Source organism: Alosa alosa, chromosome 4 (genome assembly GCF_017589495.1).
Source record: "Alosa alosa isolate M-15738 ecotype Scorff River chromosome 4, AALO_Geno_1.1, whole genome shotgun sequence".
Classification (NCBI taxonomy): domain Eukaryota; kingdom Metazoa; phylum Chordata; class Actinopteri; order Clupeiformes; family Clupeidae; genus Alosa; species Alosa alosa.
The window spans coordinates 36,473,517-36,488,204 of NC_063192.1; the positions used below are offsets into that span (position 1 = coordinate 36,473,517).

A 14,688-nucleotide genomic window follows, 5' to 3' on the forward strand; every position below is an offset into this window, starting at 1 on the left:
TAAGAAAGGATGACTTGTGTGGGACAGAGAGGGCCTTTGGAACACTGAGCGTGATCGTGCCAGCCGCAGAGGCAGCAGCGTGGCCGCTCTCTAGTCCTCCTGTCTAAACTACTACAGTAGGACTCTCACAAGATGGAGGAAGGTAGAATCTAATACTTCAGTCTTTCAGCCATGTTTTCAACAGGACACTTTTAAGTGTTTGTTAGAACGTGTTATGTATTTGAGGGTGAACGGATAAGGGAAGTGCTCAATGCAGCTTAGGTGATGACATCATTTGTAAATTGTGTGTTGAACAAAGACCATATTATCAAGGCTCTCCTCAGTCATGTGACCATTGGCCATTCAGATGAGGAACTCAGATGAACAACATACAGGTCTTCCTCAGAGCTTAGCCCATTAGTGCTCTCAAATAAACAGCATAGGAATCAGGCAATGATGACCAACAAGCTGGTGTGATTGGGGGATTCCTATTGACTTCATGGATGATTAAATCATGGATTATGTCAAGAAAATGATGAACTAAACAGCAGTTTAATATAACTAACATTGGTGAGGAGACCATCACAGAACCTTCCATCTTCTTATGAATGGAAATCATAAGACTATAACTTCAGGTAAAGCATCTTATGATCTTTTCTCATAGCATAGCATCTTATGATCTTGTGTTATAGCATAGCATAGTGTTTTTATTATGTAATTGCAATCAGCAGTATGTATGTATGGATGGATGGATGTGGGAATGAAACCTACATTGAAAATAGTAAATAAGTAAACTTGATGAGGATATTTATTTTTCTCTTTGTCTCTGAAAGACTGGACACTGGTTATGATTTATAAACAACATTGTCTATCAGTTGTGCTGTTTTTGTTAGTAGGGTCTTTATTTGTTGATTTGAGGCTGTGCTGTGCAGGGTAGTGGCCATTGTTTAGTCCATGTGAGCTCTGTCTCATGTTTAGCAGTGATGTCATATTGGGTTCTGGCAGGAGAAGATGGTCAAACGTCCTGACTCAGCACTTCCATGTAGAGAGAGCTTTGCGTCTGTAAAAGTAAAAGTAGGTTACGAGTAAGGTGAAAGTATGTTACGAGTAAGGTTTCCTTTTAGGGGAATGGACCAGAAGAGTCCTGCATCATGTATTAATTAATACAAATGTAATTATATAAAACAGGCCCAATATAAAAGTGGAAAAGGTTATGAGCAATACATTTCAATAAAGAACAGAATAGAGACAGTACTCTCCAGAATGATTGGCACCTCTGCTAAAGTGGACTAAAAACCGGTATAAAAAATAATCTGTTGGTGATTTATTGTAATCTCACAATGAAGAAATAGGGGAAATCCAACCTTTAAGGGAAGCAAATTTATTTTGAGTAAAAGGAAAATCTCATAAAAAAATAAATATTTTTCAACAAAAACACGTCGCTCACAATTATTGGCACCCCTGCTTGTAATACCTTCTTAAACCTTTCTTTGCCAATAAAAGAGCTTGTAATATTCACCTATGACACCCCATAAAGTTGGAGAGTACAAAGCAAGGGATTTAAGACCGTTCGTCTTTGCAAAATCTCCCCAGGTCGTCCAGATTCCTAGGTCCACACTTCTCCTCTTTGACTCACCCCACTGTTTTTCTATGGAGTTTACAGTAGATCTTGAATTTCCCCTTGGAGATCAATAAAGTATCTATCTATCTATCTATCTATCTATCTATCTATCTATTTATCTATCCATCTATCCATCTATCTATCTATCTATCTATCCATCTATCTATCTAGATCAGGGGACTGAGAAGGCAATGGCTGAAGCTTGATGTTGTGTTCAGTAAACCATTTTTGTTTTGATCTGGACATTTGTTTTTGGTTCATTGACCTAATGAATGATCCAATCATGACCAACTTTTAGTGTCTTGGCAGAGATTGACAGATTTCCTTTGAAAATGTTCAGGTTTTTCTTGGTGTTCATGATACCGTGCACCTTAATTAGGTTCCCAAGGCCTTTGGGAATAAAAACAGCCCCACAATAATTCTCATTATAATGGCATAATAGGCATGGGGTAGGCATGGGGTTCTTTTCAGTATAGCCATTTTCTATATATGCCAAACACACCTAAAGTGTTTCTATATCCAAATTTCCATTTCATCTGACAATAGACCACACTTCCAGACAAAGTCACTGTACTATTCAGTAACTCCTACCGTTTACATTGATAATTAAATGACTGGACAGGCCTTTACCTGGCATGCCCTCTAAATAATCTATTAGCAGTGAGGTCACTTTTGAAGAGTTTTTGGGGGGGGACTTGGTGACCCAAGATAATACCTTTGTCTGTAACTCTCTAACAGTGGTTCTTATGGAATTTTTTCCCTATCTTACCATCCTCCATGCTGTACGTTGGGGCGAGATAACCATGGGTCTTTGTCCAAGCATGTCTGTCACATTTCCATATTCTCTTGTCTTTCTGATGTTGAAAAATGAAGGATTTAGCCTCTGTGCGACTTTTTTCATACCATAGTGAAAAAGAAAGTCATGAAATACTTCTGAAAGTTCACAGACACTCTGATTAACTTAAATAAATTGAAATTAGATACAAAATTGCTAGGTTTAGATCCCATCCGCTCTTGACCCCATCACTGGACACATGTGCCAAGACAGCCTCACATCCCCATCTGCTCTTGACCCCATCACTGGACACACATCCCCATCCGCTCTTGACCCCATCACTGGACACACATCCCCATCATCACTGGACACATGTGCCAAGGGACACTTAGCGAAATAGAGACGCCATTGTTGTCCTCTTTGGGGGAGCTGAGAGGCTGTGTGTGTGTGTGTGTGCGTGTGTGTGTGTGTGTGTGTGTGTGTGTGTCCAGAGAGGGGGACTGTTTGCATTCTTCACTCTTGCCGTGTGTGGTGCAATCTGAACCATGGTACCATTTTACCCTTTGGGCTGATGTCATGGACAGTAAGCGCAGGGCATGCTCGTCTAGCGCTCCAACAGACTCAAGATCTTTGTCATGAGCGTGCTGACGTGATGCCAGGTCTGTGCATATGTCTTCTCGTCTAGCGCTCCAACAGACTCAAGATCTTTGTCATGAGCGTGCTGACGTGATGCCAGGTCTGTGCATATGTCTTCTCGTCTAGCGCTCCAACAGACTCAAGATCTTTGTCATGAGCGTGCTGACGTGATGCCAGGTCTGTGCATATGTCTTCTCGTCTAGCGCTCCAACAGACTCAAGATCTTTGTCATGAGCGTGCTGACGTGATGCCAGGTCTGTGCATATGTCTTCTCGTCTAGCGCTCCAACAGACTCAAGATCTTTGTCATGAGCGTGCTGACGTGATGCCAGGCTGAATACAGTGGTGAATCAGCCGTTCTATCAGAGGTTCCAGTGTAATAGGAAAATACTGCCTGAGAGAGCACGGAGCTGTCCAACCTTCAAAAGAACATATAGATACATACACATAGCAACATACATATGTTTACAGTGTTACTTGGTAACCTGTCAGAGACAAAAAAAGATATACAAACTATAATTATTCTACTTGGAAAAATATTTATTTTTAGATCAACATCTAAAAATATTATTAATATTAATAGATTTAAAAAGTATATTAAACTGTATTGTAAAACTGAATGTCAAATGGCATATGAATCAAAAAAAGTTATGTATGCTGAAAGATGGGCTAAACTTAAAGAAGCAGAAAGATGGATAGATTGAAAAATAAGATTGGTGGACGGACAAATAAATAAATATGATAAATAAGTGAATGCTTTATTAAATAGGCACACTTCCTAAAAGCAGAGGGAGGAGGTTATTACTGTTTTTGTTGATTATTATTTGTTGATTATTTTCTTATTTTTCATGAGTGATGTATTTTTGTATTGTCTCCTTATGATCATTATTATAATGAAAAAAAGGAAAGAAAAGATAGTCCTCCATTGCAGCGCAGCGAGCCCATGAGCTGTGCATTCCTTATTGCCCCCTCAGGTCAGTAGTGTACGGCTAACGCTGTGATGGCCATTGTCTCCCACGACAACATCCTCTCCTGAGCCCTCTCAAGGCCTGAGAACGCGTCCGTCTGAAAAAAAAAAGCCAGTGTGGTGTCACTATAGACCTCCTGCCAGTGTAGTGTCCTTATAGACCTCCTGACAGAGCGCATTACTTTTTTGACACTTGTGTGTGTGTTAGTGAGTGAGTGAGTGAATGTGTGTGTGTGTGTTTGTGTCTTCCAGAATAGAGAAAAATAAACATATCATCGAATGTGTTTCATTTCTGAATTTGTGCTTTTGACATCATCTCAATGCAAGCCTGTGAGAGATTAACCCAGATCTTTATCAGACTGAATTCTGTAGCTGTAGCTCATGTGCATGCACACACACAGTTGATTTAATGTCTAGTCATGGGGTTTAATGGCCTCTGTGATCATCCACAGAAACACTTCTCTCTTTCATCCCTGGAGGGCTATGTTTTCAAATCTACCCAATGCAGCCCACACATTGATGTCACAACCAAAAAGAATGCAGAATATGTTGCCAAGTATGTGTGGGCCCGTTTGCCTGCGGCAGTTTTACTGAATGAACACAGTGGACAACATTCAAATACTGAAGAAAGAAACAAGTTTTCACTCTTTTGATCTTTTGATGAGTTTTGGCAGAAGAATAGATCCACATTAAGGTGTAGTCGCTTATATTCATAAAGTGAGTGAAATGGAGGGAAGCATAAAATGACTAGCAGAAGAGGCTGAGGTGTGGTGGTACATGGTAGTGTGTGTGTGTGTGTGTGTGGGGGTAGTGTTGTGTTGGGGGGGGCATGTTATTCACAATTCACTGGTTGAGTGGAAGGCTGGCAGTCGACAAGCACAGACAGGAAGTTTCTAGTGTTGAGGGAGACTAGTGAATTACACTCTTGGATAGCCTGCTCTATAGTGTTCAGGGAGACTAGTGAATTACACTCCTGGATACTGGATAGCCTGTTCTATAGTGTTCAGGGAGACTAGTGAATTACACTCCTGGATACTGGATAGCCTGTTCTATAGTGTTCAGGGAGACTAGTGAATTACACTCCTGGATACTGGATAGCCTGTTCTATAGTGTTCAGGGAGACTAGTGAATTACACTCCTGGATACTGGATAGCCTGTTCTGGAAGATCTGCTCCCCACTTCTTCATTTTTTAATTTCTCATTAGAGACGACAAATCTTTTCAAAGATACTGTCATACAAGAATATTAAAACTGGTTTATTGGATTTCCTTGATGGCCAATTAAAGATCAATCATGTACCAGGGCCATCCTTCAAGGGACTGTAAACTCACTTAATGTCAATAGCCAAGGTACTGTAAACTCACTTAATGTCAATAGTCACAAATATTTGTGCTTCATTTCTGCATTCTCAGGTAGCTGTAGTGGAAATGTGACCTAATTGTGGTTCAGGATATTTGAAAGTGTTTCCATTGTTAAAACCTTATTGATCCTGCCTTTCTTCTACAATATTGTTATATAGGAGATGTTAGTCCATAAAATGAGATTTTGTTGATCTCAGCAATAACCAGTTTATATTCTTTGTTTCAAGTTGGGATTGGATGTAGTCTTTTGATCTTAACGTCGACCATGTCCCAATGCTGGATGCGTCAGTGAATACAGGTAGGCTTTGTCATTCTACATTTCATCAAAGATTATTCTGCTCTAAAATCCTTGAGAACAGCAAAGAAAGGTCATTTTATGATCCACTACATGGAGTTTTTTTGCTCAAAATATTAAAGCATTCTCTGCAGCAGTGACAAAAAAGAGCATTAGTGCTAGCAGAAGCCCCAGACAAGAGCTCTTCAGTTCTGGGGCTCAGTGGAGCAAGTCCAGCTGGCTGAGTCTGTCCCTGGATGGTGCAGGCGTGAGCAGAGGTGAGCGTCCAGCTTGCGGCTGCTGGCCTCATTGTGTGTGGGCGCCGTGCAGCATTGCCATAACAAAGGAGCTAAGAGAGAGGCTGCCCCATTATAGCTCCGGGCCGATGCTAGCTGTGAATAACTATTCACAAAGCACTTCTACTTGTTGGCTTGTCCATGGCTTAGAGAGTGACTGAGTCTCTGCTCTGCTCCCTCATGTCTGTGTTTCTCCACTAACTCTGCTGGTAGAGCTGTTGATCAGTTCAGGATCGCTGGAAGTCAATCTGAGCAGAGATGGGGAATCAGGACTGGGATGTGGCTTTAGTCATCAGATTTGCCATCTTACTGCTCACCAGGCCATGCCTCTTTGCCATGGAAATACCACAGGATGGTGAGTTATGTTAACTATTGCTTGAACAGACAGTGAGAATGGACAATCCAGGCAACTATAGTTTTCTCCAAATGTCTTCTTATCAACCTAAGAATGACATAACCTCTTCTTCCAGTCAAGCAGCCTCCTACCATCATCAAGCAGTCAGTGAAGGATCACATTGTGGAGCCCAGAGATCCCATCGTCATTGAGTGTGAAGCAACAGGAAACCCTCAGCCTGTGTAAGACTTCCCTTTCCCCTGGTTGCGTCTCTCTTGTATGTATGTATGCATTCATTTTACTGTCATTGTAATTGAGGAAGTTTTGGTCTAAAACTAGCAAGCTAACTAACAAGCCAGCAGACGTGCCCTGCAAAAGTCATACCAACAATAACAAGCCTATAGCTAACCAATAACGAGCCTACAGTTAACCAATAACAAGCCTAAAGCTAACCAATAACAAGCCTACAGCCAACCAATAACAAGCCTAAAGCTAACCAATAACGAGCCTACAGTTAACCAATAACAAGCCTACAGCCAACCAATAACAACAGGAGTGTACCGTTCCCCGGGTCCTATGTTCCCCGCTTTGTAAGGGACCGGGGAACATAGGACCCGGGGAACATGACTAACCAATAACCAGCCTATATAGCTAACCAATAACCAGCCTATATAGCTAACCAATAACCAGCCTATATAGCTAACCAATAACAAGCCTGCAGCTAACCAATAACAAGTCTACAGCTAACCTATACCTGGTCTAACCTACTTCCAATGAATTACACTAGTCAATGCTAATGGTGTCAGGCTGGGTTATTAAAGGGTAGCTAGGCTAATGGTGTCAGGCTGGGTTATTAAAGGGTAGGGTATGCATCCTCCTAACTAACTCTGGGGTGGATGGCGGTTCCCAAAAAGTTGCCTTGTGCCTTTCGATGTTCTCAATTGTTTTTGTTCCTTTTTGGGGATTTGCTGAGGACCCCCACATAACCGTAACAATTAAGCACTTTCTTTAAGGATTCTTTGTTTCTTGTAGTAGGATTCTTTGATTTGTTGTATTGCGTTTAGGGAAAACCATTCTTGCCATTCTAGATCAGCTGCCAGCCCCCTCCCTCGGCCATAAGGGGCCACAATCCTAGTGCTTTTTGCAGCTGACCCTGTGTTTACAATGAAATAGTCAATTAAAAAACTATCACTCAATACATTGCACTAGAAAAGCTTGAATTTGGGCAAAACGCTTGAAGATGATATCCAACATACAATAACATGCTTATCTCAATATGTGGTAAAGAAAACACCTTAAGAACCACCAGTGTGAACATGACAAACAGGACTGTGGGATGCCCAGTTCATGTGGTGCCCGCTGCTCTGCACGCATGTGGTGCCCCCAAACAAGAGTGCCCGCTAGATCACGTCTCTGGCATGTGGTTCCCCCAAACAAGAGTGCCTGCTAGATCACGTCTCTGACTGCTCCCCCTGGCAGGTTCACCTGGACGCGGAATGGGAAATACCTGAACGTCGCTAGAGACTCCCAAGTGTCCATGCGGAGGTGGTCAGGAACATTGGAGATCTTCTTCTATGGCCGACCCAACGACTACGAGGGAGAATATCAGTGCACCGCCACCAATGAGTTTGGATCGGCAATCTCCAACAAGATCAACTTAAGGGTCTCCAGTAAGCAACACTGCTTTTGCCTATCAACTTTTTCAATGTGGCCAGCTTTAGAAACTCTAGGCATGAAGGCATTTTCTATTTCTCTGATGCCCCTGTTGCATTTATTTATTTTTTTGCGGCAGTGTTAATGTACCTGTGCAGACGTACATTCTAACCATGATATGAGTGATGTAACATATAACGGACAAAATCGAGATCATAACTACACACTTCCCTCTGCCTGCCCTGTAAATCACAGCTGATCTCTATTTCCATGGCAGAGGCTCGCTCGTGGCCAAAGGAACACCTGGAGCCCATGACGGTGTTTGTGGGCGAGTCGCTCGTGCTGCCGTGCAACCCTCCTCCAGGCCCCCCGGAGCCGGCCACGTACTGGGTCAACAGCTGTAAGAGCCCTCCCTGCTGCCACCACGTGGTCACACCAGAACACCACCACGTCACCTAGCCCTCCCTGCCACCACCCACCACCTAGCCCTCCCTGCCACCACCTAGCCCTCCCTGCCACCACCCACCACCTAGCCCTCCCTGCCACCACCCACCACCTAGCCCTCCCTGCCACCACCTAGCCCTCCCTGCCACCACCCACTACCTAACCCTCCCTGCCACCGCATTATTTGTTGCTGTGGCACAGACCCAACACATCTTTATTTGTTGCTGTGGCACAGACCTAACACATCTTTATTTGTTGCTGTGGCACAGACCCAACACATCTTTATTTGTTGCTGTGGCACAGACCTAACACATCTTTATTTGTTGCTGTGGCATAGACCCAACACATCTTTATTTGTTGCTGTGGCACGTACCCAACACATCTTTATTTGTTGCTGTGGCATAGACCCAACACATCTTTATTTGTTGCTGTGGCACAGACCCAACACATCTTTATTTGTTGCTGTGGCATAGACCCAACACATCTTTATTTGTTGCTGTGGCACAGACCCAACACATCTTTATTTGTTGCTGTGGCACAGACCCAACACATCTTTATTTGTTGCTGTGGCATAGACCCAACACATCTTTATTTGTTGCTGTGGCACAGACCCAACACATCTTTATTTGTTGCTGTGGCACAGACCCAACACATCTTTATTTGTTGCTGTGGCACAGACCCAACACATCTTTATTTGTTGCTGTGGCATAGACCCAACACATCTTTATTTGTTGCTGTGGCACGTACCCAACACATCTTTATTTGTTGCTGTGGCATAGACCCAACACATCTTTATTTGTTGCTGTGGCATAGACCCAACACATCTTTATTTGTTGCTGTGGCACGTACCTAACACATCTTTATTTGTTGCTGTGGCACGTACCCAACACATCTTTATTTGTTGCTGTGTGGTAGACCCAACGCACTTTATTTGTTGCTGTGGCATAGACCCAACACATCTTTATTTGTTGCTGTGGCATAGACCCAACACATCTTTATTTGTTGCTGTGGCATAGACCCAACACATCTTTATTTGTTGCTGTGGCACAGACCCAACACATCTTTATTTGTTGCTGTGGCATAGACCCAACACATCTTTATTTGTTGCTGTGGCATAGACCCAACACATCTTTATTTGTTGCTGTGGCATAGACCCAACACATCTTTATTTGTTGCTGTGGCATAGACCCAACACATCTTTATTTGTTGCTGTGGCACAGACCCAACACATCTTTATTTGTTGCTGTGGCATAGACCCAACACATCTTTATTTGTTGCTGTGGCAACACATCTTTTTATTTGTGGCACAGACCTGTGGCATAGACCCAACACATCTTTATTTGTTGCTGTGGCATATTACTTTATTTGTTGCCAACACATCTTTATTTGTTGCTGTGGCACAGACCCAACACATCTTTATTTGTTGCTGTGGCACTTTATTTGACCTGTGGCATAACACATCTTTATTTGTTGCTGTGGCACAGACCCAACACATCTTTATTTGTTGCTGTGGCACAGACCCAACACATCTTTATTTGTTGCTGTGGCATAGACCCAACACATCTTTATTTGTTGCTGTGGCATAGACCCAACACATCTTTATTTGTTGCTGTGGCATAGACCCAACACATCTTTATTTGTTGCTGTGGCACAGACCCAACACATCTTTATTTGTTTGCTTTATTTGGCACAGACCCAACACATCTTTATTTGTTGCTGTGGCACAGACCCAACACATCTTTATTTGTTGCTGTGGCACAGACCCAACACATCTTTATTTGTTGCTGTGGCATAGACCCAACACATCTTTATTTGTTGCTGTGGCACGTACCCAACACATCTTTATTTGTTGCTGTGGCATAGACCCAACACATCTTTATTTGTTGCTGTGGCACAGACCCAACACATCTTTATTTGTTGCTGTGGCACAGACCCAACACATCTTTATTTGTTGCGTGTGGCACAGACCTAACACATCTTTATTTGTTGCTGTGGCATGGTGACCCAACACATCTTTTATTTGTTGCTGTGGCATAGACCCAACACATCTTTTATTTGTTGCTGTGGCATAGACCCAACACATCTTTATTTGTTGCTGTGGCATAGACCCAACACATCTTTATTTGTTGCTGTGGCACAGACCTAACACATCTTTATTTGTTGCTGTGGCACAGACCCAACACATCTTTATTTGTTGCTGTGGCACAGACCCAACACATCTTTATTTGTTGCTGTGGCACAGACCCAACACATCTTTTATTTGACCCAACACATCTTTATTTGCTGTGGCACAGACCCAACACATCTTTATTTGTTGCTGTGGCATAGACCCAACACATCTTTTATTTGTTGCTGTGGCACAGACCCAACACATCTTTATTTGTTGCTGTGGCACAGACCCAACACATCTTTATTTGTTGCTGTGGCACTTCTTTTGTGTCTCCCATCCCAGCAATGGTGCCGATCCGTCAGAGCCGCAGGGTTTCCAAGGCTGAGAATGGGGACCTCTACTTTGCATATATTTTACCTGAGGACGCGTCCACAGATTACTGCTGCACGGCACGGTTCCCCCACACATACACCATCCACCAGAAGAGCGCTGTCATTCTCCAGGTTCTAACAGGTACGCTCCGTCGTTCTCCAGGTTCTAATAGGTGAGCTCTGGTTGTTATTCTCCAGGTTTTTATAGGTGAGCTCTGGATGTGCCTGAGAGAACGTAGGCCTACATCACTCTCGCTGGAGAGGAAGTGTTTGGAGTACAGACCCTTAATCACTCTTGCTGGACAGGAGGTATTTGGGGTACAGAATGGACGCTATAGTATTGAGGTGTTAGCAAATGGTAACAGTGTAATTAAACAGAGGGAAATTGAGAGAGTCTTTTGTAGACTACTCATACCCTACATTTAAAGTGATTTGATAAATCATGTGTAATTCAAAGCTTTGCTTACCATTAAAACCTTTTTCTTTTTTCTAAGTCTTCTTGACTGAAATGTGTCTACCAAATAGTTTAATCGCTGATTTAGTTGGCAGGTATTATACTTGGTCAGTGTTGACACTGGAGTATATCTCATTTTGGTTACTTTTGCTCACTACCCTTGTAATCCTAAAGTGGACTAACATATTTCCATCTGAATATGTCATTAGCAATACTAGTTATTACCAAACTAATTATTAAACAAAGTTGGCATCCTTCTGTTTGGTTTAACTCATTTATGTTATTGTTTTGATGTTTTATGTACTTGTTGTTTTGTTTCAGAATATAAACTCCTAAAAAGACCCACTAAGGTTCCTCTTAAACCATACTGACAGAGTGCTGAACAACCTCACACTGTTTCCTCACCACCACCATTAACAACCTCACACTGTTTCCTCACCACCACCTTGTGTCTTTCTCTTTGTTTAACAACATCACACTGTTTCCTCTGTTTCTTTCTCTTCTTTTAACAACATCACAGGATTTCCTCACCAACTTTGTTTCTTTCTCTTGTTTTAACAATATCTCACTTTCATGTGACACATCTGATCTTATCCTTACATTCCCTAACTTGTTGTTCACTAAGGCTAGTTCTTTGTAAGTTCTGCTCTGAGGCGCTTGATAAATTGATTGGAGACAGTGTCCAAGAGTGGGATGCTGTTTTTGGGCTGTAATCACCTGTACCCTGATTTCTCTGTAGTGCGCAGGCCAGCTGAAAGAGCTCCTGCATTTATGTATCCCCCGAAGAAGGCAACGTCTAGAACCGCGCTAGTGGGGGACGAGCTGGTACTAGAGTGCTTTGCGACAGGAGTGTAAGTCACCAATTAAAATTAAATAACATTTCCATCACCTGTCCAAAAGTGGGAGAAAACCAACCCTAAACAACAGGACAAATTAATAAAAAAAAACAATACAGCTATTCAGTAAAATTATTTTTGTCTGCATATTTTCTCAACATGTGAGGGGTGTTTAACGAACCCAAACCTTTTAGTCCTCCACCGGTCATTAAGTGGACCAAAGACTGGGACCAGGTACCCCTGGAGGGCAAGAGGCTGGAGAGCTTCAACAAGAGACTTCGCATCCTGTCAGTGTCCATGGACGATGGGGGAGAGTACACCTGCACAGCCTCCAACAAGATGGGATACGTGGAGCGCACCATCTCCGTCAGTGTCAAAGGTCAGACTCAGGAGGAGCCTTCAGAAGTTGACCATCAATGAAAGCTGGCTCAAGCTGGTTGCCAGGACGTAGTCGAGTAACTTCTCACATTTGATCTGTAAAACTCCGCAGCGGCTCCTTACTGGGTGGAGAAGCCGAAGAACCTTATTCTGTCCCAAGACGTCAGTGGCAAGATGGTGTGCCAGGCAGACGGAGTGCCAAGGCCCACTATTCAGTGGCTGGTCAACGGAGTGCCAATCGAAGGTAAACTACTATGAAACGAGGTGGTTTTTAGGCATCAAGCCAACATTCATTGAGTGAGGCATTGCTTGCAGCCATACTACAACCATAGACTGTATATATCTATATATATATATATATATATATATATATATATATACAGTCTGTGGTTGTAGTATGGCTGCAAGCAATGCCTCACTCAATGAATGTTGGCTTATATACAGTCTGTATATATATATATATATATATATATATATATATATATATACGTATTCATATATATAGAACAGTCTATGACTACAACAGCCAAACCTTTCATTCTGTTCATATACTGTAAGTGTAGGCATGATGGTTTGCATTTGGTAAGAATCGGTATTAAGATCTCGTGCTAGCCATGTAAGAATATACTGTATAGTATACTGTACACTCCGTTAGATGTTACACGCATGGATCTCTAGTTGTTGTGGGGTTGTGAAGATGAGCCTCACAGCAGTTGGTCTATTGTAGACCCCACACTATACACTTCAACTTTACAGCTTTTCAGCTTCACAGCTTAAATTAATACATGTAACGTGTCACTTATTTGTCTGTGGGGTTTATGACTAACTGGCCTCTGCGTTCTGCTTTAGAGGTCGATAGGATCCCAAGCAGACAAGTGTCTGGAGAAACTCTGAACTTCCGCAGTGTGACCGAAGAGACCACAGCTGTGTATCAGTGCAACATGTCCAACCCGTACGGCTATCTGCTGGCCAACGCCTTCGTCAGTGTCATGGGTAAGACTAGCCTGCGTCGTCAACCCAGACTAACTCTGCAGTCTCTGTTTTCCTCGCCCCTGTTACCCATGGGCCTTCTCTTCTTTTCTTTTCTCTGATTGTCTAACATTCTGTAAAGTGCCATGAGACATGTGTCATGGTTTGGCGCTCTATATCCTTTTATGGGCAAAGATGGCAGCTCAAGCAGTCACAACTGCTTATGTGGCGTGGGGTGGCATGGGGTGGCATGGGATGGGCATGGGGTGGCATGGGGTGGGCCTAATATGACAACTGCTTATGTGGCGTGGGGTGGCATGGGGTGGGCATGGGGTGGCATGGGGTGGCATGGGGTGGGCCTAATATGACAACTGCTTATGTGGCGTGGGGTGGCATGGGGTGGGCATGGGGTGGCATGGGGTGGGCCTAATATGACAACTGCTTATGTGGCGTGGGGTGGGCATGGGGTGGGCATGGGGTGGGCCTAATATGACAACTGCTTATGTGGCGTGGGGTGGCATGGGGTGGGCATGGGGTGGCATGGGGTGGCATGGGGGTGGGCATGGGGTGGGCATGGGGTGGGCATGGAGTGGCGTGGGGTGGGCATGGGGTGGGCCTAATATGACAACTGCTTATGTGGCGTGGTAAGATGACTGAAAGAGGAGTACAGTTAGCCGCCGCGCTGTTCAACACAACCATTGGCTGATGGCTTCAGTGTTAGATGACATGCATTTGCTTTTTCTTTGGAATTGAGTACAAAAAACCTTCATTTACAAGAAAGATGTTTTTGATGTACTTCTGAAAAAGTGTGGTAAGAGTTTAATGTGCCAGTTTAAGTTTAATTTCACTGCTGGTTATACCCCCCTGGAAACCGATAGTGAATGACAGGTCCCCAGACCCATTCTCAAATCTCTGGTGTTAGCCAAGCTAGGACAGGACAGAGGAATACATGCACACACACACACACACACACACACACACACACACACACACAGAGACACAGTGTTACAGTGTTAGCCAGGCAACACAAAGGGAGACTGGTGTGGCGCAGTGGCAAACATCAGTGGTTCATCGCCATGGTGACCTGGTAGTGAGTGTCAACAGTGCGTCGAGCCCAGCCAGCCATTTGCATGAACAGTCAGTGTGGTCAGTGTGGTCCGCAGGTGCCAAGCAGGCTGCTCTGAATACAAACACAAGTTTTGCATAAAGGCACTCATCTAGCATAGCAGCA

General features: G+C 43.4%; 1 protein-coding gene across 1 annotated transcript in view; it reads left to right on the plus strand.

Annotated features, from left to right (window-relative positions):
- Window positions 1-152: 152 nt before the first annotated feature.
- The window catches only part of nfascb (neurofascin homolog (chicken) b), a 40,862-nt gene continuing 26,326 nt past the window's right edge, over window positions 153-14,688 (plus strand). Inside the window, exons 1-11 of the mRNA XM_048241061.1 lie at window positions 153-614; window positions 5,566-5,636; window positions 6,122-6,263; window positions 6,379-6,484; window positions 7,722-7,912; window positions 8,173-8,295; window positions 10,792-10,962; window positions 12,014-12,125; window positions 12,305-12,489; window positions 12,601-12,732; window positions 13,338-13,481. Of these exons, the coding sequence (XP_048097018.1) occupies window positions 6,167-6,263; window positions 6,379-6,484; window positions 7,722-7,912; window positions 8,173-8,295; window positions 10,792-10,962; window positions 12,014-12,125; window positions 12,305-12,489; window positions 12,601-12,732; window positions 13,338-13,481 (1,261 nt within the window). The 5' untranslated portion in view covers window positions 153-614; window positions 5,566-5,636; window positions 6,122-6,166. The remainder of the gene's footprint in view (window positions 615-5,565; window positions 5,637-6,121; window positions 6,264-6,378; window positions 6,485-7,721; window positions 7,913-8,172; window positions 8,296-10,791; window positions 10,963-12,013; window positions 12,126-12,304; window positions 12,490-12,600; window positions 12,733-13,337; window positions 13,482-14,688) is intronic.